Here is a 24,852-nt window from a genome sequence, read left to right as displayed (position 1 = left end):
TCAATTTTAATTAGCAAGTCACCTCCAACATAATACTGAGAAGCTGAACATGATTTTTTCAGTCCACTCTGAATGGCACCAAACATTCATAAATACACTGACAGTTTTGGATACTGGATCATTCCGACAATATCATGATATTTACCTTGTTAATTACTAGCTTGCTAACACTGAGCAATAGCCCTTCCCAACCTACCTGTTAGAAAAGAGGAGGTAACAGATTACATATGCTTTACTGAGAAACAGGACTAGGGAGGATACAGAAAACATCTGAAATAACTGGGGGAAAAAAAGGAAACCCACCAAAAAATAAAGGATACTTTCACATTAGATCAATACTCTCTCATTCCTACTGTACTCATTAAGTATGCCAGGATCAAAAATTTGCTCCTGAGCAAGATACTGAGCATATCAACTCAGCTCATATCCATTAAAGCAGACATGAATAAGGGGTTTTTGCATGTTTCACAGGGTCTTAACTCCAAATAAGAAAAACACTTAATTAGCACTTGGTGAATTTGGACTTAGCACACCTTTGTGCATTTCAGCCTCTCCAGAGAATGCTGATCAAAAGATTTTTGCATGTTGTTAAGGAACAACATATTTTGAATGTTTATAAACAACAATTTTCCAAACAGTATTTAAGCCGATAGGATGGAAGATCATATTTATGTTTACTAGAAGTGAAGGAGAATGGGGGGAAAAGCCAAAGAATTTACCACCAGCCCATTTACATATGGATATAGGTTAAAAAAAAAAAAAAGTACAGTGTTGATATCATCTCTCATGTACTAACAGGGCAGGATCACACTCCTTCAAACGAGCTTACTGGCATAATGTTTTCCACAGAACACATACACTCCTGTAGAAGACACGTTACAGTTTCAGACTTGGGAGACAGGACTTACCAGCCAAAGTAGGGAGGTGATAGCCCCCCTGTACTCTGCACTGGTGAGGCCACACCTGGAGTATTGTGTCCAGTTTTGGGCACCTCAATACGAGAAGGATATTGAGGTGCTGGAGCGAGTGCAGAGGAGGGCAATGAAGCTGGTGAAGAGCCTGGAGAACAAATCCTATGAGGAGAGATTGAGGGAGCTGGGACTGTTCAGTTTGAGGAAGAGAAGGCTGAGGGGAGACCTCATCACTCTCTACAACTACCTGAAAGGACATTGTAGAGAGGTTGGTGCTGGTCTCTTCTCACAGGTGATTAGTGACAGAACAAGGGGGAACGGCTTTAAACTCCAACAGGGGAGGTTCAGACTGGACATTAGGAAAAAATTTTTCACAGAAAGAGTGGTCAGACAGTGGAATAGGCTGCCCAGGGAGGTGGTGGAGTCACCATCCCTGCATGTGTTTTAAGGGTCATTTAGATGAGATGCTGGGGGATATGGTGTAGGGGAGAACTTTGTAGAGTAGGGCTGATGGTTGGACTCGATGATCCCAAGGGTCTTTTCCAACCTGAACGATTCTATGATTCTATGACTTTCTCCCTTCCCTTGGAGGCTTTTATTTCTGGAAGTAACAGGACCTTGAACATAGGCAGTAGGCTGCAAGTTTCAATTTCCTGAGATTTCAAGAGTTATCCTGTAAAACAGCATCAGATTAACAAAAGTACTAGGGAGGAAAAAAGAATAATTTTTAATCATTCTTTTGAGGACCACCCTCCACCCCCCCACCCCCCCCGAGCCACACAGATTAGATAAAGTAGAAAAATATTTTCTGCTCACTACAGTATACAGGCAAGATTGGAGCAAGTTTGTACTTATTAGGTATAAAACATGCTTGTGTGCTGAAAAACCCTTCTTCTCCCCCAAAGTGATTGCGTAGGTAAGCATGGCTGCTCAAACAAGAAGGCAAAGATCTTATTCCCCTCTGGTAAGAAAAGATTAGGTAAACTTCCTTCTTCCACATATGCTCACAGAGGCACAATTTGAGTGCGGAGAACTACCTCTCTTTCTTGAATTCTAGGCACAAGCAATGAAGCAACAAAACTTTACTCTTTTCATGCTGCAGAGGCAAAGATAACCTGCTAAAAGAAAAGCACCTTCCCCTGAAGCTTTTACAAATATTATGGAAAAAAAAAAAAAAGGCAGCATCACATGAAGTACCTGAACTGTCATCAGGATTTTCAGGAGACAGTAACAGAGCAGGTTACTGTGTACCACTCTCTCTAAGGAAAACAATCCAGGTCCCAACACTACAGTCTGCAGTTGGCTGCAGATTCAAAGATAAAACTGTAATAATGACACTTTTTCAAAGGTTCTTGTAACTATGAGGACTAGTGAAACTTTTTGTTAGCTTTGATTTCAGAAACTGAAATTGTAGTTTGATTCTGCAGCAAGCCAGTTTCCATGGGTGGAAAATTCTGATTGACGGATATCCTACAGTCTGTTGGGAGTGAGTCTGAAGAAAACTAGACAAGATTTCAGTGTAGGCCAGCATGTACAGTGTGAAACAACATATAAAAAGTATTTGTATGAAAAAGAAGTGGAAGGCAAAGTGAGGAAAAAAGCCAGAAAGAAGCTTTGGCAGAGCTACCAAGTAGCTTTATATTATAAAAGAAACACTGAAAGAATGAAAACTGGCAGAGAAACCCTTAAAACATTAAGGCATATTGACACAAATTGGAAGTAAAATGTTGGTACTGAAGAGATTAGCAAAAAATAAAACTGTTCTATATTCATTAACCAACAGAGAAATCAGAGTCAGATCCAGTATAATCTTTTCTTCAAGACATTCTGAAAGCACTCAAACGTGGAAGGAGGAAGATGAACAAAACTACTTTTTAAGAAAGCTATAAATATGCATAAAAGACACTACATACATCTCTAAAGCCAAACTATAATCTTTCTGAAACACCTCTTAAAATTACAGAAAACAAACCAAGATTAAAAACTTAAGGTATTGTATCATAGTAAGAACAGTAACGAGTGTGACTTGCAAATTTTTAACAGCCAAAATGAGAGCAAAATGTGCTGCAAATTTGCTTATTAACTACAGCTGTATCTGAAGATAAGGCAAGGAAGAATACAAGGTATTTCTCTTTAGAGAAACTCTCTAACGTTTTCTAAAGGAAATAAACACGACACAGCTATTTTCTTCACTGATACAGGCTTTACAAAACAAGTTCTTTTAACAGTAGTCAGTCATGAAATCTGGCCAAAGTTTGTCTTTTTAAGAGTACAGATGAAAATGTAGGACCAAACAGCAGCTCAAGATAAATTTCGTCAAGAAACTAGAGATGGCAGCAAAGTCTCAAGCTATCAATTTAGAGTAAGAGAAAAAGTTAAATGAAAAGGAAAGTTCTGAATAATTCTTACAGCTTTGTTCAAACAGTAAATATTTCAAGTTTTTTTTTCTTTCCCCTTTTTAAAATAGTGACAAAAAAATGGAAACTCTTTAGAAAAAACACGTATAAACCACAGCAAGGCATTATTTTTAAATGCAATGACTTCACAGATCAATTTTTAGCACATGTAAGAAAAACCATTCTAAAACCGTTTTCAACAAAATATGCATTTAAATCTACCATGTATTAATAATATTCTCAGAAGTCACCACTGATTTCTGAATGTTCCAGCCATGTATCTGAAACCACATTTCAGGAAGGTATTATTCTCATGTTTTTCCCCAGCTTTGCAACTGTAACAAGGCTCAGTTCAGGAAGAGAATTTTCAACTCTTAGTTTTCTGCAATACTTTATTTAAAAAAAAAGAAAAACACCAACATTAGCAATATCAGAAACTAAGCCCTATACTGAAAACCAACAAATATTCAGAGGGAAAGAATCACAGACATTTCACAAAGTGATCTCACCTTTCTGCTAAATTGCATCCCTGAGAATACTCTAAAATTCTACACTTCTGAGTTTCTTGTTTAATTCTAAAACAAAAAGATCCTAGCGTGTTTGAAAAGCACTGTCTCAGCAGCAACAAATTGCTCAGTATCTTATAACTAAGAAGAATACCCAAATCAACAGCTCTGCTACATATTTTACTTAGCTACTAACTGGGACATGGTCTCAGAACCAACCTGCCAATCCACGTCCAGCGCAGTGGCAGCTGCTGCTCACTCATCAGTGCTTGGAACATTCACTCTGAAACTAGGAGGCACATATGCAAGTCCCTCCCTAATATACAGCACCTGAAAAATCACTCACCAGGCTAGAATATATGGGATACAAAGGTATTCTCAACACTCCCAGCTGATGTTTTATGAAATAATTTAATATTCACCAGATCACTAAGGGAAAAGACGCATCTAATGATGATCACACTCACTAAGCAAAAAGAAGAAATCTGATTCCCAGTCCCTGTTCTGAGAGAATTGTAAGTATTTCATACATACAACACAAGGAAGCCAACTCTAGAGCCAGCAATCTATTTGAAAACATTCCCTAACCAGCAGAGCAAACAGACAATTCAGACTTTTGAAAACTTCAAACAACTAAGAATCTAAAAAAAGAAGTTACATCTGCAAGGGTTGAGAAAGTATCCTGTCTCAATGGCAGCTATGAAGTATTGAATACTTTCCAATTGGAAGTGTCTACAGCTGATAAAAAAACCTGACACACTTGAGATCCAAGATTAGAGAAAGAACTCCTGATATTTTAAGCACCCTGTTTACTTTATGCTTTTAAAGATAATTGAACCTTAAGGGCTGAACATCCGAGAAACCCAGCCAACAGGTAACCATGCTTTCCACAGAGGAAAAAGTAAAAAAAAAAAAAGAAAAAAAGAAAAAAGAAATAAACTTAATCTAATAGCTGTAACTGAGCAAAACAGTTGTCTGACCTTCATTTTTGAAAGCCCCTTTTGTTGCTTTCATCTCTGTAGTGCTGAAGCTCTGGAATTAAGACGCTTGCAGGAACACACTAATAAAGAGATTACCTCTAGTTTGAGGGCTGCAGAAAGGAAAACAGTGTTTTCTGTAAGCAGAAGTTGGTACTTTTTAATCTAAACTTGATCTAGGTATACTACACAGAACTTCTCCTAAAACAATAATAATAATAAAAGCATAAAATATTTTAACTGAAACAAGTTCTTGATCAAAGCAATCAATAAATTTTAAATTTAGGCTTTGAGCAAAACAAAATTTCAAAAAGGTAACTCAAGAAAATTTTGGGGTTGAATTTCTTGAATTTTCTTAAATATGCTACCATATTTGCACATAATCACATCAGAACCAAATCAGAATCAAATCAGAAATTTGGTTTCTACAAAAATTAGAAGCACTCACAAACATTAAGTATGCTTGTGTTTCAGAGTACATCCAACTGATAATATTTATGTCCTGAAGGACCCAACAAAATACATGCACACTTGAAGAGCATCTAACCATGTTGTACACTAATATGCTTCAAAGAGTTAATTCAAATATTCAAAAAATAAAAATCCCATATTTACAGTTTCCTTCTTAACTTTAATTTGACTCTGTTGTGTATCCAATTTAAATCCTGAATGAGGTGAGGTCCTGACGTAAAGCTAGTGCCTGGTTTTAATTACGTGGAATGTCTGTGTGTAGAAAGAAGAAGCAAATTAAGAACATAGAAGCAACTAAGTGTGATTTTTTTGTGGGTGTTAATAATAGTTTATTAATTTGCAACTTGTTTTTCTTCCTTAAAAAAAACCCTTCAAAAAACCCACACTTTTCCCCTTTTTCCTCTTCTTTCCTTACCATTTTCTGGATTATTGCAGGAAAGAGTCTGGAGGTTATTTTTCTGCTTACTATCCAAAAAAAGCCAACCATGCTTTAAAAAACAACAAAGTATTTTATGATATGGCCTTAGGTGAGGAGAGGGGTCCTACACACCTTCTCTCTCTCCATCCCTGTCTTCCACCTTGAGCTAGTCCTGACCACACTGTAGGTCTAGTCAAGCCAGTGAAAACAGCAGAACAATAAGCCATTCAACAAGTGAACATTTTTGTAGTGCATCTGGCTTATATAGATCAGATGAATGCTAAAGCTGGCACAGAGGAAGGGTGGATCACGCAGGGCATGGAAGCACATGAAGAGAGCGAGACCTCCCTCTTCCAGCAGCAGCAAACTTAATTCACAAAAGCTCACATCACAAAATTGCACTCGTATACTCCTGCAGTGCCTCACACAGGGGCAAAAAGAGGAGCAATGCTACTACTGCCATGTTTACAGAATTTATAGACCAGCTACAACTTGACACAGCTCTCCTTCAGGAATCATACTTAAAAGAGGCTGCAGGATTATGGAAATGCAGGATTTTGCTTCAATTCCCGCCCTGGTTAGCTGCTCTGCAGCTAGACCAGCACTGACCAGACAGATGTTTTCTCTAAACCCATCTGAACCCAACCTATCTGGTCCTGCTGGATTCAAGTCCAACCCTGGCAAACCTAAAGAGCTCCACAAAAATATGTTCTGTTTCAGGAAAAGTCACTAGGTCAGATCAGTACTGATGCAGGACAGATCCTATCACTAAAATATACCATTCCCTACATTTTTTTAATCTTTCCAGGCTACCCTCACCCCCAGCTTCTATATCACCTTTTCCTAACCAGTAAGAGGGGGGTGGAGGGGTTGTTTGGAGAAGGGTAGATAAGATTACCTTGCTTTTTCACTGTCCCTTCCATTCACAAGTGTATAGATCCCTCTAATCCAGTGTACATTAGAGCTTTCCCACTAGTCAGAACTGTTCCCTCTCTGTTCAGCATCGGGAATAACATCTGGAGCCAAAAAAAAGGAGAAAAGTGGGCAGCTGACAACTCCATTTGTAGCAACAGCTGCAAGATTTCCCTGGAGCAGGGTGAAAGTAAAGTAATAGTAGAGGAGACCCTTTTGGCTAGCTTCTCTAAGCTAGAACATCAGGAATGCAGCCAAAGTTTTTACTTATAGACCCTCTCCCCAAAACAAAATTGAGAGAATAAAGAAGATAGAGGAATATGTCTAAAGATCTTGTCAGGACAAGTTAAAATTCCCTTTAGGAGAAATACTACGAACTTTTTTCTTTTGATTTGTGGGTTGGTTTTTTTTGTTGTGGATTTTTTTGCTTTTTTCCTCTGAAAGAGCAATAAAGTACTCCATCAAAAAGGCAGAAAACTTGAGGGGAAGTTTCGGGGTGAAAAATGATGAACCGGGCACCACCTTTGTAAAGGCTTTTTTTTTTTTTTTTAAAAAAAAAAGATAACAGCTCCAATACTGGGAAAGTCCATAACGAATGCTGAAGGCACAAAAGAAAAATATATACTGTATGCACCCACATAAGAAGATAGCCAGAGACAGATTTCATAACGTTCTGAATATCTTAAAGGTCACTGTATCTGAGAAGCCTCAGCCTCACTACAGCCAAGACTCTTCCTTTTCTCCTTACCCCTAGAGCCCTTCGGATCAAAAAATTTCCAGATGTGAACTACCTTCCAAACCCTGGTAACAGTGAGTTTAAATGAAGTCACAAGTCACCTAAGAATCATGTGTTCCCTAGAAAAGGCACACTTTAAAACTGTAAGGGTTTCTCAATCTCAACTACAGCAGAACTGACACTTTGATGAGATAAAACTAGTTTTTCAACTTAGCTGCAAGTGCTTCCTAAACACTTCCTAAACTTTCTTGAAGTGAAACAGATCATATTTTATACCAGTTTAAATGCCTATATAGGACTTATACCCCAGCTTTTACTTCCAAAAATTTTGTTCAGAGGCAAGTTCTTTATTGCTTTCTTAATTCATATATGCTAGGAAACTTATTCAGTATTAAATGCTATGAGTAACTGCTTATGTCTACACTATCCAAAAAAGAAAATGGGAATATTGGTCAAAAATTAAATTGGAGTACCTGCAAGCAGTTAAACATGCCATTGGGCAGCCAAAGAAACAGGTGAAGGAGCCAAGTGAAAATCTATCTAACCAAATGCTATTTAGAAATCTCTGGTGGAAGAGGCTTAAGGGGCACACAGTGAACTTTGTAAGTCTGTAAAAACTATGCATCAATTATAAATGTCTTCACAAAATATTGACAATACAAGAATTCTGACAAATCCTAAGCCTGAAAGGAGAGTACAGCCCCACTGTACATTGAACACTGCAATAAAAGACAGAAGGTATACAGTAAGTTTCTGGTTACTCCTTCTTACCCTGTTCTAGCAAAAAGGTATGGAAGTAAAAGAGCAAGGCACTTGTTAACCTAGGGAGGGTCAATTCTATCATTTGAGAACACATTAGGAAATAGTCCTTGGTCTTTTAGTCCTAAATTTATCCTGTAACAGTATTCTAGTAATTTCTCTGAAAAGACGCCTTTGCTTCTCATACAAACTGAAGTGAAAAATTAAGCCCTTATTATAGGGGGACCTTTTACGGTCAAGCTCCAAAAATTATTCCAAACCTTATTTAGCTGTTTTCATTTCAGAAAAAGATATTGTTAAGAATGGGGCTTAAACACTAGTAGCACTATTGTAACTGAAAAGCCAAAGCTTGCTGTGCACTTCTGTTTCCGATAAGAGGCATTCCTTTTACCATCAGAGATCTCCCAAGAAAACTTGTAACTCACTCGGAACACAGCTTAAGTTTATTAAAAGAAGTTACTAACCCGACACTCTAAAACACAGTTCAGTTTACACCTAAGCTGAAGCGAAGGCTCTCTTCAACCATGCTTTGGATCCTTACTTAGGTATCCTCTTGCATCTGATATATGCAAAGAAAAAGAAAAGGGTTTCTTGGGGTTCTTTTGGTGGCCATATTAGCTGACTTGTACACTATCTTAAGAGATCACTTTAGCTCTTCACTAGATGGAAGAGCCCAAGCAGAGAGAATCATCCCATCACAGGTGAAGGAGAGATGAAAACACTAAAATCCTCAAGTGTGCAGTGCAGAAAAGGATTAGACTGAACCCAGTCATATTGCAGAGAACGTCCTGAAAGCGACGATAGTATTAGTACCAGTCATCACATTATACTTTGGTACTAAAAATACCAAGGACCACACTACTACTAAGCACAATGATTGCACATATATATAGTCCATAAACGGAAGACAAAATTACAAAGATTTACAGTTTAAGTGACCATCAATATGAAGACTAATGATTTCAACTGTGATCTTTTTAACACAAATAAACTTTTATCAACTTTATTACATAGTATTTACAACTTAAAAATTTAGAGAAATTTTTAAGCAACCTGCAACCCTACTGTTAGAAAGGCCAGACAATCTTTACGGTACTCCTCTAATGTTAACATAAACTGACACGAACCTTAAGAGGTACAGAAACTCAAAACCACATAAAGTAAAATAAAGTCCTTGCAAAACAAGGACTCTGTCTATCATAAAAGCCATGCTTCAGTCTTCTAGATTCAATACCAACTAAAGACAGGCATTCTCTCTTTGGCATAAAGAAAACTACTGCTATGTGTACGTGGAGCTCCTATGAAAAACTCAGAGCAGTTTTCCCCTCAGATGAATACCCAAGACGTTTCAACTCTACACTACTATGCTTTATAAACTACTCAATGCATTTTGAATGAAAATTTTAATTAAAAAAATAAAGAAGTACACTTAGCACTATTATCTGTGAATTGTCAATCAAATGCACAGTCTGACCAACATAACAAAAGACTTAAATATGTTAGATTGTGTATTCTCAATCAATCTCTTCAAAACCAATCTCTCAAGATATCTGGAAACAAGTTTGAAAAAAAAAAATATGGCACACCTGTGTTTTTGATCACTACCAGTTATCCCAAGCTATGTTAACACATTTTTGAAGGCTAATATAGAAATCCCAAATTGACTTCTTTCTTGAAGTATGTTTGTGTCAGCCAAGTCTGAAGACAAGACAGTACCCTAGAACATAACACATCTGGTAAAGTAAAACTACACGACTAATGTTAGTGTCATAAATGCCACTTTAAAAAATTCAACAAGAAATTGGGAATATTATTCTGATTTTTATCTTCATATACCTTTCAGCGATGGACAGGTATACTGGAAATATATGCAAATGAAGATTTCCCTAAAGGAAACATGAACTAGAATTTCTCTCTATCCCTCCCGGCCTTTCTTTTCTCCCACACCAACTCAGAATGAAAAATGCATGCTTGCAGAACTTAAACACATTAAATGTCACACAATAAACAGTTTATCACTGTCATTCCAATCAATTCATTCATATACTATTGCATTATAATTGTTTCACACTCCAGCACACCAAAACCTATTACTGCGTTTACACAAAGTCAGTCTTATCAGTTTATTGTATTTAAAAGTGTTTAAAGTTTATCCTAAAGATCAGAATATGCCTCAACAAATTGGACAGCATGCTGTCAGCTAAGAAACTATCTCCTTATTTCTCTAGTAAATTGTACGGGAACTTTGACTAAATATTCAGACATTTTACAGGCAAAGATCTCTTTCCCACACCCTTTGTGAAAATACCTCTTACTACCTTAAATGACAACAGTAACTACCTATTTAGGAAAGATAAATTACATGTTTTAATATTTCATGTGTCTGAAACGCAAATCAGGGCCAGATGTGCTATTTGCAAGAACTAAATTACTGTATCAATCAATAATAAATCATAGAAACGTGCAGACATTTAGTGGATGTTTCACTGAAAGATGTTTAGTAAGATGCATACATAGCAATTCAAAGCAGATTTACAGCAGCTTTCCTCAAGTTGCTTGAAGATGGGCAAGGTGGTACCCAAAACCTGTAAGCTGAATAAAGATGCTGCATCCCTGGTTCCCTGGAAGCCACCTGTGTGACTTGGAAAATTATGAAGGAACAGGAACACTACTTATACAACTGTACATGAAATTGTGTATTTATTTTAAATGTTTTTTTGAGGACTGACATGACATCTGTGAGGAAAAGCTTGAGCAATCACAACGAGATATCAACCCTTCACACCATCACTGCTGCTATTTTCAGCGATCCACCCTGTTTTTGCTACAGTGCTCTTGGCATCATTATGCTACTGTGATTCAATATTTATCCGTTAGATCTAGTTACATCACAACACTATGTATACTACCTAAATCTCACATGGAACTTCTGTAGCTAATACCTAATCCACAGTTTTTGAGCACTCTCTTAAAAATTCTCCAATGACAAAACAAAAAGTCAACTGAGATGTGCAGTCATCTGTACCCCTGTGAATCATCCAATCTCTAAAAGGGTGTGCGGTCATGCATAATCACTGCACCTTCTTTCTAACGGTAATCAGGTACGAATAAAATCGTGTGTGAGCTGCAGTGGTTCGCATAAAACCACTCGTGAAAGGAGTGTCCCAAAAATTGTCTTCAAAACATATTTAAGAAGAGTTTTGTTTCTCAGCTACAGAAGCTCCTCACCAACAACCAGCATTAAGCTAAAGCTATCGTTCACCACTTATGACAGCAAACAAGACCCTTTAATCTTAATATTGTAAAAAGTTGTTTGTGTTAAGAGAAAGGTAGTAGTACCTTGTGAAATGACAGAACTGAGTGCTGAAACTTCTGCTGACAACAAAGTCACCTGCTAAGTCCAAGACTAGCATTTTAGTATAATCCTGAGGAAAGATTAATTCTAGAATATTTTTAGCCCTAGCTTTGAAAGTAGACAGCACTTGATATGAACTGAAAAGCATACTGGTGAAGAGCGGGCAAGAGAACACATGCAGAAAAAAAAATAATCTTTGTTTATAATCAGAACAGGGTGAACAATTATTCTTATAATGAACAGTGTCACTACTAAGGCTTCCACAGCAATCTCAGCTTTGAAATCAGAAACATACAGAAAATTAGGAAGTCAAAATATTGCTACATCTTTTATGTCCGTTTTGCAACACAGACACAACTACAGAAAATACATGAAAGATGACGAATAAATAAAAAATGGATTCCAAAACTGGGCAGTCACGAAAATATGGGGGGTGGTGGGAAGGGAGAATGGAGTTCAGCTTTAATTCTTTATCACCATCTGATCTGGGGGATTCTATGCATTTTCTTGGTGTGATTACACAGACTGAGACTTGAACTGTCATTTTCATCCACCCTGCAACAGTGCTCACCCGAAAGAGGCAGCTGGGGAACGCCAGCAACTACCTCAACTCCTAGGTTTGATGCAAGCAACCTCGAACATCGGTTTAATAGCAGTTGCATAATAAGACTCAAAAGGCCAAGCACTCCTAGTGCCTTATGCATCTCTATTTCCACACGAATGAGAGTGGAGGGGAAGATCTGGACGAAAACCGAGCACTACCCGGGCGTCACTAGTACTGCCACTAACAAGCTGGTTATTATGCAGCAAAGAAGAGGAAAAACCAATACCTGGCGCACAAATATGCGGACACCCAGTGAATAGGTGGATCTAGAGAGAGATAGCTTCCCTCTCCCTTCCCCAATAGGCAATCCTTGATGGGTGTGCCAGGAATGGGATATAGGGGGGAGGAGAAGAAAAGGGGTGGGAAGTGGTTGCCGCTTGCTGCAGCCAGCCTGAGCGATGGTTAGGTGGTTAATCATGGTGGCTGAGGAAACATGGGGTCACTTCTCCCCGTTCCGCCTCCCGTGTAACAGGGAAGGTGGGCAGCGCGGCGGGGGTACCCGCCGTGCCACCGCCACCCGCCGAGGGGGGACCCGGACCCCGCACGGCTCGCACGGACCCGCCGGCGGCGGCGACTCAGGTGGGTGCCGAGCCAGAGCATCCCTCTCCCCTCCCTCCCGGGGGCACCGCCGCCCCCTCCCCCGCTCTGCCCGGCGGCGCACACGCCCGCCCGGCCCTGCCTGCCTCCCGCTCCCCCGCGGGACTCACTTGCCGATCACCTCGCAGAGCTCGTACACGTCCTCGAACAGCACGTCGTCGTCGGCCATGGTCCGGGCGGGGGGAGCTCAGCCCGAGAGGCGGCGGCCCCGGGGAGGGGGGGGGGGGGACGGGAGGGAGGGAGGGAGGGAGGGGGGGGCGAGGGAGGGAGGGAGGGGGAGGGGGGCCGCGGTCACGGTCCCCGCCGCGCGGCGCGCTCTGCTGCCGGTCAGCGCCAACCTCCGCCGCCGCCACCACGGTAAATCCCAACCGCTCTCGCCGCCGCCACCTTCCTGGGGCGCTGCCGCCCGCCCCGGGGGGCTCCCGCGGCCGCGCCGGGACTCCCCGCTCCTCCTCCCGCGGGCCGCAGCCGCCGCCGCTCCCCGCGCGTGTCACACGCTCGACGACCCCACCTTCCTCCGCCCCCCACCCCCCTCCCGCCCCCTCCCTCCCCCTCCCAGCCGGCTACTCCCCGGCGGCGGCAGCGGGCGGGCAGCTCCGGCTAGCGGGGCGGCGCGGGGTCCATGGAGGGGATCGGCGCGGCGGGGAGAGGAGCGGGGCCGGCGGCAGGCGGCAGCGCCGTCTCGCTCCCTCGCCGAGCGGGCGGGCGGCCGCGCGCTCCCGGGAGGGCGGGGGGGAGGGGGCGCGCGCGCGCGCCGGGAGGGAGGATAATAGTGGGAGGGGGAGGGGCGGGGAGCTGCGGGCGCGGCCGGTGATTACGCTCCCAGGCGCGAGGAGGAGGAGAAGCGGCGGCGGCGGCGGCGGCCGCGATAGGCGCTCGCTTGACTGGAGGGCGGGCGGGCGCGCGCTCCCCGCCGCCGTCACGCAAAGCCGTCACGGCGCGCGCGCGCGGAGGCGGGCACCGGCGCGCGCGCCCGCCGCCAGGCCGAGCAGGCGCGGCAGGCACGCACGCACGCGGGGGGCTGCGTTCGCTTCCGCTCCCTTTCTCCCCACCTTCCCCCCGCCCCGCCCCGCCCCGCCCCGCCCCGCCCCGCCCGCATCGTGCGCGGGGCCACGCCCACCGTCCGTTCAGGGGGCCGGGGGGGGGTGTCGGCCGGGCCGCTGTGCGCAGGCGCGGGCTGGGGTGACGTCATGGCGCGGGGAGGGGGCTCGGCGGGGTGGCTGGCGGTGCTGGCGGCGGTGGTGCGTGAGGGCGCGGCCGGGCCGGCGGCAGCGGCGGCGAGCGGGACTGAGCCGTGTCGGGCTCGGGTACCGACCTCCCTCCTCACCTCCCCTGCGGCCAGCTGAGCGCCACCGGCTGGTGTGGGGCTGGCGGCAGAAGGAACCGGCGGCCCAAGGAACCGGCGGTGCCGGCGCGCTGAGGCCGCGGCGGGCGGGGGTCGCGTAGGCAGGCGCGGGCAGGGAGGAGGGGAGATTTGCGGCTCCCTCAGTGGGTGGCGAGGGCCGGTGCTTAGGTGAGGGGCACGGCGCTTCAGCCGGCCGCCCCGCTGCTGCTCTCACAATCTCGACTGTAATAATAACCTGTGAGCAAAACTGGGCTCGGAGAACTTTGTCCGGGGGCGGTTAAAGTGGTTTGGTTTTTTTGTTTGTTTGTTTTTTTTTTCCAAGGGGATGTATTTTCTGGAGCACAATTTGAACCCTCTTTGTTATCAGGAAAACAGTCATCTTCTTATTCGCCCTAAAAGTAGTGAATTAAAATAACCTTTTGGGAGTGCTCTTAGATATGTGCTTCCTGTTGGGTAAGTAACTGGTGGCTGCTGTTTCTCTTAAAAATAATGTCTGAGACATCCGGTGAATATTAAAACACCAAGTACTTACCTGATACATTGCATTTCATGATTTTTGCATGTTGCACAGAAAACTGTGAAAGACAGATACAAGTTGCACATGTGTGCTTTTCCAAGTTTTGAATTAGATGGTTTGTAGAAGAAAGCAAAGCTCCCGAGTCACGAACTGTTGGGAGTTTACAAAGTATTTTTGCCAAAGTACTTTAGCACACATGCAACTTCTCAAAACTTATTAACAAAGGTAAATTATACAGTTGCTCCCCACACAGAGGAAAAAAAAACTGTCAAAGCAGAATTAGCTGATAGAATGGTTTAAAGGTTAGCTTTAAAATGCAGAGCTGACAACACTTTACCAAGAACACCTTGTTCCTGTCTCCAGATGAATTCAAAAGAAATCAGGAAAAGCAGTGAATAATTACATCTATCTCCTGCGCAATGGTAGCATATAAGGTGAGGGACATTCCAGCTATATGCCATATAAACCTTTAAAAGATATTTAAACACCATCTGCTATTTGGAATGCGAACAAAAAGCCAATATATTTAGATTGTTCCCTAAGTTCCACACAGCTGAACATGTGGGCAACCATTTTTTCCTTTTGCGAGGCCATCAGGCTGAGTACTACATAGGCCTCACAGTAGTGAGTTTTAGAATATGGGTGAGCATTCACTTGTGTTTTGAGCTGAAATTGTCATCTGACTATATGCGGAGCCTTCATTAGAAATTAGCAAGAAAAAATACAAAAATCATACAGAAGGGAAGAAAAATGCTCATAACAGCTGAAGCAAATGTTTTTGCCACTAACAGTGCCACTTCACAGAGGTCTCGCCTTCCTCTGGATGCCAGGCACCAAGGCTCACACCAGCCCACATCACCTGGGTGTGACAGATTAAACTGAAAACAAGGAATATCAAGCACAATACGTGGGCGCTTTGGACCAAAATACTGTAATAGAAAAAACCCTTTAAGAACTTTGGAGGGCCCTTGGGTCAGCACATAAATATGGTTTTCTGCTAATGGACAGGGTGTCAGAGCACAGGTTGGAGAGTTAGACTTGTCATGGGAAGGTAGTTTCTTGGAAGACACTGCACAAAAATGGGCTTTCACTAAGAGAAGTGGCGTATTCCCTGGCATCTAGCCTACTTGAAGGGTCCTACTACCTTCCAGGAAGGAGGTTATCAGCTGCTTTTTTATCTGATGGGCTGAGCTTCCTGTTTTGTTGGATTTTTTCTTCCCATTCTGGAGCAAAGAAGACACGCTTGTTAGAGCAGTTGTAGCATTCATTGCTTAGGCTGGCAAGAAGCAAGGCGATTCTATCAAAGCCTACAAACGTGTCAGTTGTCCACATTCGATGCAGGGGGAGAGTGAAAAGAGGTGCTACCTACCATTTGGGTTGCATGAGAAGAATCTGTCTGAACTAGGATCTGTGTGCAGATCTGTATCATAGAAAGTTGCATACTGAGCCAGCAAAAGCAGCAAGGATACCACCACCTCAGCAATTAATAGAACAAATGAGAACTATGCTGTAATTTAGTTTCAGATTGAATGGGCTCAAGAAAATAGGAGCGTAATTTTGCCAGCAGCTACTACCCAATAGTATGACCCTCCAAGCAATGCATATATAGATATGTTTGTGATCATGAATTTCAGCCACAAGTTTGAAAGTAGTCATTCCCTTTCCCTTTTCTAGGCAGGCATTCTTGATTTTCACCCATGTATCTAATACATCTCCTTATAGATTCTGGGTTTAATTTACAAGTTTAAGCTTAAATTCTGAAATATGGACATCTAGCATCTTATTAGAAGTATGTAACGATAATGTTTGACATACAAGCAGAAGAAACTTTACGTTTGAGATGTGGAATGATTTACTGTCAAGGGTAATGGTTGGTCTGAAAACAGTTCAGGGTATCAGTCACTACAGGGCTGGGAGAGGGACTTCTCCATAGCGAAATAGCAAGAAAAGGACACTGACTATTCACAGGAAGGAAATGCTTTACAATCCCTGGTAGCCTTCCCCAGACCACAGCACGTTTTTGAGCTGCCTGTCTGTCAGATTCTGAACTGCCAGGTTAAGGTGGTGTAATTTTGGGCAAGCCACTATTGTTGTTTAATTCAAAAGTTTATTTTAAAGTCCTAAGACGTAGGCGAGTGTGGGCTTGGGCACTAGAAAACCCATTTCTTAAAAATTGTTGGGGTTTTCAAGGTTTATTTGGCTGTGGTCTTTGCAGGGTGTGCACATAGGGTCTGTTGGTGAGCCACAGGGCAGGTAAGTTGTTCAAAGGTTGTTTATGGAACCATAGTTATCAGTTACATCCGAACAGCCTTTATAGTGTTTTCATTTAAAAGTGTGATGTAAAAGGTACGTGATGATGAACAAGAAATTTTAAGGGTTTGACAGTGTTCTGTAATCCAAAAGATGTAGGAAGCACCAAATTCTCTGCCTCAAATTCCAAGTATAAGAGGGCCCCGGGTACTTTGATCTGTAACCCGGGTATTAATTCTCTCCCTCTTTCAAAGTTCAAGGACGATACTGACACTGAAGATGAGTATGAATTGTTAGTACTTCGTAAGAGAGAATATTGGAGGCTTACCAGATTTCTGACAAACTGCCATATTGTTTAGGAGTCTGAATTCTATGAACTGAAAACAGTTCATATTTTGGGCAATAGAAATGTATTTTGGTTGCAATGAAAAAAGACGATGTTTTGATCACGACAAACACAGGCATTTTCAATCCTTGTAAAAAATGTCTGTTAAAAGAACACTAAAAAGCCATCAGCCAACCCTGAATCAGTCTGGACAACTTCTTACAAAAGTATATAATTAAATCAGCTTGGAAATCTACTGTGTGGCAGGGCAGTCTGCAGCTGCAGAGCTCAGGTATAGCACACTGCACAAGTCGTGCCACATCGTAATTAAGGAGGCTGGGTTTCCCATGAATGCGTGTCTTAACAGGTGAATGGTGTTTGTCTAGGAATATAAATCTCCAACTGCATTTTTTTCCTTAGTGGAGTTTTTTTTAAGTTCCTCCACAGTGTGAATTCTCCATTGTTCAATGAGAAGTGGACTTTCACTGCCACCCTTTCTCACTGAAGACACTATCAGGGCTCTTCTATCAGGTCTCTTTTCTGCAGCCCCCTATCTTCAAAGGACAGTTGAAGCTTATCTCTGGGATCCGTACCTTGCCCCCATCTAATTCTGTCGAAATTGACCCCCAGGTTCAAAAGTTCCTGGGAAAGATAACAGACGTGTATGTATATGTGAACATGCGAAAGCATAAATGTCATTTCCTCAGGCAACCGGCTAAGAGCTGCCTCTTTTGAATGAGGAATTCTTTTTTACTGCCCTTCAGACATGGTGACCACATTCCCTTCACCAGAGACTTGACTCATACTGACCCAGCCCCCTGGCTGGGAGAGAGTGCCAGGTCAAGTAGTCAGCCAGGCCTTGGTGAAGGAATGGTAAGGGAAAAAGTCACATTCTGCATCTGTAATTAAACCATAGTCATAATTAAACATAAATTACAGTAACTCCACTGAAGATAGGTAGTAAACTAAACCAAAGCTGAGCCTATCTGATTCTGCCAAAGAAGCTCAGGGGCACCCTTCAAAATCGGTTTCCAAAGGTGAAACAGTCCCAGGTAGGAACAACTGGCAACATCAAAAGAGAGGGAAAAACTTAAAAATTATAAAAAACCCTACTTAATGGAGTTTCTTTTTTAGTTATTCCTTGCTATACTGGTTATTTTTCCTTTCCTTGTGCACTGTGTACCTGTGAACAATCTTGACTGGATTATGGAGATGCTTATTTCTTTTCTCTCCAGTTGCAGCTTTTCCTCATTGATGGGTATGGACTAATAAGAATTGTGGAGGAAATCTCTCCATGATGCTTTTATTGAGACTTTTTTAAATTAAAAAGGTCTTACAAGATGTACAGGGGATAAAACCAGGAAATAAAGATAACTCAAAATTCTGGTTATCTTTTCATCATTATCCTAAACGGAAATTTGCAACCATATGCTACAGTCATGTACCTATATACAGAAAAATAATTAAAAATCACATCATAAGGACAATATCAAAATACTACGTACTAGCACTGGAATAAAAAAAATCCAAACCAAACCAAAACCCCTTATATTTTCCTTTCATATTTCTTTTCTTCTTTCTTGCATTTCTCACCCTCCTACTATCTTTTGTAGAAATGTATTAAGCTCTTTTGAGTAGACAGGTGTCACCCTAATAGTTAGGAACTCCAGAAGGGCCCCTCAAAGCAGACTAAGTGCCCAGAGGAGCTTTGGTGTAGATAAATGGCAAGGAATACTGCATCTAGAAGAAATCCTCACCTACACCATCCCTGCATGATGCTGAACTTGGAACTGGCAGTTGCAGGTCTGGAAAGAGCCCTCACCCTGGCAGTTCTCTGAAACCATTGCTGCAGGGTGCAATGATGGTCCAAAGAAGCCAATAAAATACTGGGCATATCAGGACAGGCATGAAGTCAAGGCAGAAGGTGTAATTTTTCCTCCATATAAAGCTCTGGTGCATCCGCAGCTGGAGGGCTGGGACATTTCAGGCCTCCACGTCTCCAGAAGGACACAAAGGAGTTTGCAAAGGAAGAGAGAGAGAAGGGCAATGGAAACCAAGGATGAGCTGTCTGCCTTGCCAGAAGAGGGCAAAAGGCTGGGGCTTGTCAGTTTTCAGAGGAGACACCTGAAGTGTAGGATATGGTCGAGGTTTACAAAATCATGAACGTGGTAGATAAGGTGAAGGCAGAACTGTTTTTCACCAAATCCTGCAATACTAAAACTGAGGGGTGCCCAGTAAAACAAGTAGGAAGGTAGTTTAAGACAGATACATAAAAGTACTTTTTAAAAAAATTATACACACACACTGGATAGTGAACCTTGAGAACTTGCTGCCACAGGGAGCTGTGGACACCGATAGTATCAGCAGGTTGAAAAAGGAATTAGACCATTTCAGGGATCATTATAAACAAATACTGGAAGGAATAGGCAGGGGCGTGCCATGGAGCATCCCTGCTGCAACAAATGTAGATGCTGGGGAAGTGGAAGGGGAACTGACTGCAAATAGTGGCTAGACTTTCATGCACTTTCTGAACTATCTCCTACTGCCACTGCTCCATTTTTATTATCAAATATGTAAATGCAGTATTTCACTACAAACTATGCAGTCAGCTTCTCCACATTCTGGGAAATCACAAGAGTCAGCATACCTGGAACGCAAAGAATATCCTTAGCCAGGAAGACCACATTATTGATCTCAGTCTATCCCCTGTTGGGTAAGCAGGGCTAGGTGGATTCATTAGGGCATTTCTTATATTCTCAGCCTTTTAGTTTCATCCTATATTGCATTTTTCATTCTCAACTTTGTCCTTTATTTTGTCCTCATTCTGCCACCAATTTACTTTACAAACCCTATTTATGAGATTCGAGACACCTGTTTTTTCTTACTACATTTCCCAGATCACTGTATCTATTGATGTGCAGTAATACAATCCAAAAGCTGACAAGGCTTACAGTTTAAGACTTCTAAGACATAGGTATGGCTTTACCACTTATCCTATAGCTTCATGGTAAGCCAAGCTTACCACATTTTATAACTTTAGAAGAGAATACTAATTCTGTAAATAATTATTTGCCCAGTATTCTGTCTTCCTCATCATCCAGCTTTTTTTCCTCCCCTCCTGGTTTTCTCAGCCTACTTTTTTTTTTCAGATGGGCTATAGCTTCACAGAAGAGAGCAAACACCGCTCTGCCTGGCCACTTAGTTGCTTCCTACTTCCTTCTCCCTCTTCCGTACCCTTTCCCTTTCTGAAGCGTTATGCTGACACTACATGATTATTCACTCCCTAACTTCGAGGCTTTTTCATCCTTCAAAAACAAAACCACCTGCAATGGAAGGAGTTAGTATCAACTTCCTGGTTTGAACCGGCCAAGTTACTATTGAGAAAGCTTCTTGTAAATCTTTTGCCTGCAGAAATGCAATTCATAGATTGTTTGCAACAGATCTTTGAAATTTAGCAGGGAAAAAGTCCTAGACAGCAAAGATGTATGCTTTACTGTGTCACATGAAATTCTATTCGGGTCTGACAGAGGGAGAAATTGGAAGAAAAATATCCTTTTCTCCTATAGCTTATGTTGGCAGCAGCACTCTGGCAGCCATCCAATGGGACCGGCCATGGGCATTCTCATACCAGGCAGCATCCACTGCACACAGCATTGTGCTGGGAGCCTGACACTCTGGCTGTAGCTAAAAAGCTGTCATGAAAGAGAAGTTTGGAGACAGCAGAGAGAGAAAAACAAAACCATGGTCTCTAATAGCTCTCTCTAAACCCAGCATGTAGTATCTCTTTGATGTCTTCCTTTATGGGCTCAAGAGCACCCTTATTCTGAAGAAATTTGAGCCGTACTCCCCAGATAATCACCTGTTGCTGCACATGGTCTGAATCTCATCAGACATTATTATGAGTAGGTTGGGGCCTTTTCATTTAGGAGGAAAAATATACTTCCACAAAGGCAAAATATTTTTTATTTTGTGAAAAGACATTTGTGTGCTATGTGGGAGACTATTTTCAGGACTGCCGCCCTATTTGCTCTCCCTATTGGAATGTCAATGGAGAATGTAACAGAAGGTGGGAAGAAGTGGGAGGAGGACCTTGATGTTAGGACAGGAGATTGACACAAAGGTGAACAAGTTATTATTTACCTTGTAGTAAAATGTGGACCTTGGTGATGATTTGTTCACTGTTTATACGAGGCCAATATGCTCAGCCTCAGGGTTTTTTGGCCATCAGTGCTCATCTGGAGACAAGACTCTGCCCTCAGTTTTCTCACAGCTCCAGGTGTACAGCAACATCCAATACATTTCTGCTCCTTCATCAATGTAAAATCCATATGTTATCACAGGATCAGAGGAAAACCACAGATCATGGAAATATATAAACACTTTTTAAAGGACTGCAAATACCTGTTCTAACTTAGTATGTATTTTATGGATGATGACGACTCCTAATCAGAAGTGTTGTCTGATGTTGGTGATGTCCTTAGCACAAGTAACACAAAAGAATCTAGCAGAACTAAATTCTGAAGATTATATTTTTACTGTAAATTAAGGAGGAGAAAGCTTTAGGAGTAATGTTTTCTGTGAGGAAGAGCCAGAAGTAACACTTTCTGATGAATTCTAAATAATTTCTGCTTTCGTTGCTGTAGAGCTGGGCTCTGGATGGATGTATTGGCTTCTTTAAAAGGAACTTAAGAAAGTTAGGGTTCTGATGATGAAGTGGATCTACTTTAACATCTCTTGTCTTCCCCAGTCTATGGAACAGATAGCTGTGTTGCCTGTCACTCAGACTCTGAACTACCCACTTACAGTGTAGTGTTTTTAGACTAATTAAAGCTATCCCTGTTGCTGACAGTCCACCCAAACCTCTGTGCTCTGACAGGCACAGGAACAGAGAAGCATCTCTGAGGCCAGCCCAGAGCAGGAATACACACTGTGTCCTCACCATGCTGTCACTATGTGTCATTCAAATCCCTCAGACTCCTTTGCTGTTTGAGTTCTCTTTGAGGAAGATTTACAAATCCCATGGTGTCCATTATGTGCTCCACTCCCACAGGCTTTGGGTGTGCTCGTGCTTAGTCATTACAGTTTTGGATAAAGGACAACTCTTAGACAGGAGGTTGGAGTTCAGTCATAATAACCGATTCTTTCAAACAAGAATAAAACAGGATCAAGTGTTTTCTTGTTTCAGAAGAAAGGACATGCTATCTAAAAAACTTCTAACTTAGCATTGATATCTAATAATTACCTGCTAAGTACTTATTTACAGTAAATGTCAGAACAATCATACCATGACTGGAAAAGCTGTGACTCGTACTAGGTCTGATGGTGGTTGTGTTGTCCCTCCTTTGGTGCCTTTGGTTGGAGGTATGAAGTTAATCACTGAGCAGATGTGGCCCACAGTACTTGTACCTTTCCAGAAGCATGTCAGCTCAAGAATGTGAAGGGCACACACACCAGGAATGGAATATATATAGTGAAACACACTATTATTGCCTCTGCATAATAAGTGTGCCATACACTGGCTATACACACCTGGTCAGGTAAACCAAGATTTTGGCAAGTGATTATTAGTTCTGTTTTCTCATCTTGTGAGTTTCTAATACAAATCGTCTCATGATTTTAGACACTGATGGTATAGGGGTCTACATCTGAGCTAGTTATCTAGGCTTCCTTTACAGTCAGTCAACAGATAGAGGCATTTCTGGGGCATAATCACTCTGGATATGCTGGGGAAGCAGTGAGTAGCTCCAGGAAAGTTCCTAGGTTTCCCTTATGAAAAATAGAGATATTGTGCCTTTGATCTTTCAGAGGAGATGCTTTAAACCATTCCATTAATATAGTAAGGGGTGCCCTAAAAGAAAAGGAGAAAATTTCTAGCTTTTTAAAAACTAATGAGAAATGTATTTTTTTTTCCTGGTCTGGATTTCACCTTCCACTGAAAAAGATGTCTCCTCCATACATCTGTGTTGTCCTGCGACCAGCAGGCACGGTGGAGTTTGATAGGGATCTGCCTTACTTGGAGTGTGAGCTCTTAACAAGAGCATTGCACTTTGTAGCTTGTATTTAACAACTGGTTCAAGCTAGAACCTCTTAAAGACATGGTTCTCAGCAACTTCCCTCTGCATGCTGAAATTAAACATTAACATAATAAGGAAGTTCAGATACTAACTTAATCTAACTTAATGAACAAACACACGTTCAATTAGTCTCTGAGGTACTCTGCAGTGATTCATAGAATTGGAAATCTCTCCCAGAGTATCAATACTCTTGCTGTCAGATGGTGGCAAGTCTGTTAGTTCCAGTTGTGCTGTGTTCTGAAGCTAGTTCATCTCTGTCTGCTGTGGCTGTTGGATGTCAGAATTTCTCAGGTGAAATGGCTGTGTTGGTGCTCCTCCTTTGGAGAAAGTGCCACTTATTCCTTTGCATATGTTCACCTGGTGTGTCAAGTTTATCCCTGACCACAGGATATTTCTTGTGACATTATTGCTGTTTGCAGTCATTGATTTTCATTATAGATATTCTCACAGCTGCTTTTTACAAAATGGTGACAGCGCTCCATACCCCAGATTATGTTTTCCTTTTACCTTCCCCCCACCCCATCTTTTTTCCCATATATCTGCTGGTTGCTGTGACTTTGACTTGAGTTCCTAATAGGTGCTCAAGAGCAGGCACTCTTGTTTTCAGTTTTCTGTTGAATAAAATGTCAGCAAGCAACAAGTCATGTTACGCTGGTACCACTCCATTATTTAACAGTACCAAGTATGGATCAGAATTGGCATCCATTCCTGTATATTCTTTATCATGTTTTCTGCTAGCCTTCAGAGGCTGGAGATAATGGAGATTATGGCTGTATGACTAAACTTATATATCAGAGCAGAACGGTTAAACACAAACGTGATAGATGTTGGACATTACTTGATCAGGTGTACTGGGCATAGCATATCCATTAAAATTTGGGATGTCATCTTTCTAAGCTGTTATGTTTTCTAGCAACACTACCTCAGGAAAATGAGAATACTCTAAATACATATCTAGGAGTAAGGACTGCTGACTGAGTATTTTCCTTTCCAGCCAGCACATGCAAGTTTGTTGCTCCTTTGCATTGGGAACAAGTACTTGCTGAGCCATGTGATGAGTCTTACCACTTTCTTAATGGCATTGTTTATTTAGGATCAGGACAAATCTTTAGTCCTCTTAGAGTTTTCAATCCCCAAATGAGTTTCCTCTGTCCATTTAATCATTTTTCAGTAACAGCTTAAAAATGATAGCTCCAGTGTCTTTAAGAATCCATCTGGTGCTAAGAGCTTCCCCCAACTCTAGCGTGATAAAAGTTATCAGTAAAGACAGTATAATGTGCTGGGCACAGTATGTAAATAGTTTTAATTACATTTTGTAAGAAACTTGTTTGTAAGAGCAGTTTTGACAATCAAAGTCTGTATTCTGTTTTTACTATTGCTTTTTTCTGCCTGATTCATGTAAAATCTGACTCTGGACTTTGAACCACGACCCTATTGTTAAGTAGGAGAGTGTGCCTTCAACCCTCCAGACTTTCCTAAACTTACATTTAATTTGCAAATCCTGTATCTGTAGCTGAATATCCCTCTTTAAAGTACTGTTTCCCAGCTCCCTGTGACTGACAGTCACTTTCAGCTAAAACTGAACTCTGGGGAATGAGAGCATGGACCTCTCTAATTGCGGAGCTGTCGACCATTGCCTTCCTCTGCTTTTGAGGGCAATGGCATTTGGTTGACACTTGCTACACACACACCACTGCTG

At 41.9% G+C, this 24,852-nt stretch overlaps 1 protein-coding gene and 1 long non-coding RNA gene across 16 annotated transcripts in view; one reads left to right on the top strand and one right to left on the bottom strand.

The window, feature by feature from the left end:
* Positions 1 to 13,366, bottom strand: part of CASK (calcium/calmodulin dependent serine protein kinase) — a 225,864-nt gene extending 212,498 nt beyond the window's left edge. For 4 of the 15 annotated variants that reach the window (XM_074814527.1, XM_074814528.1, XM_074814532.1 and 1 more), the window contains exon 1: positions 12,753 to 13,366. In XM_074814527.1, coding sequence (XP_074670628.1) covers positions 12,753 to 12,811 — 59 coding nt within the window. In that variant the 5' untranslated portion in view covers positions 12,812 to 13,366. The remainder of the gene's footprint in view (positions 1 to 12,752) is intronic. The other 11 variants (XM_074814533.1, XM_074814536.1, XM_074814535.1 and 8 more) reach the window with 3 other exon arrangements.
* The window catches only part of LOC141919285 (uncharacterized), a 79,554-nt gene continuing 67,187 nt past the window's right edge, over positions 12,486 to 24,852 (top strand). The window contains exon 1 of the long non-coding RNA XR_012621921.1: positions 12,486 to 12,624. This is a non-coding gene — a long non-coding RNA (uncharacterized LOC141919285). The remainder of the gene's footprint in view (positions 12,625 to 24,852) is intronic.

This window comes from Strix aluco, chromosome 2, assembly GCF_031877795.1.
Source record: "Strix aluco isolate bStrAlu1 chromosome 2, bStrAlu1.hap1, whole genome shotgun sequence".
NCBI classification, from domain to species: Eukaryota; Metazoa; Chordata; class Aves; order Strigiformes; family Strigidae; genus Strix; species Strix aluco.
The sequence above is the reverse complement of the archived record's forward strand: the minus strand, read 5'-3'. Positions and strand labels throughout refer to the sequence as shown.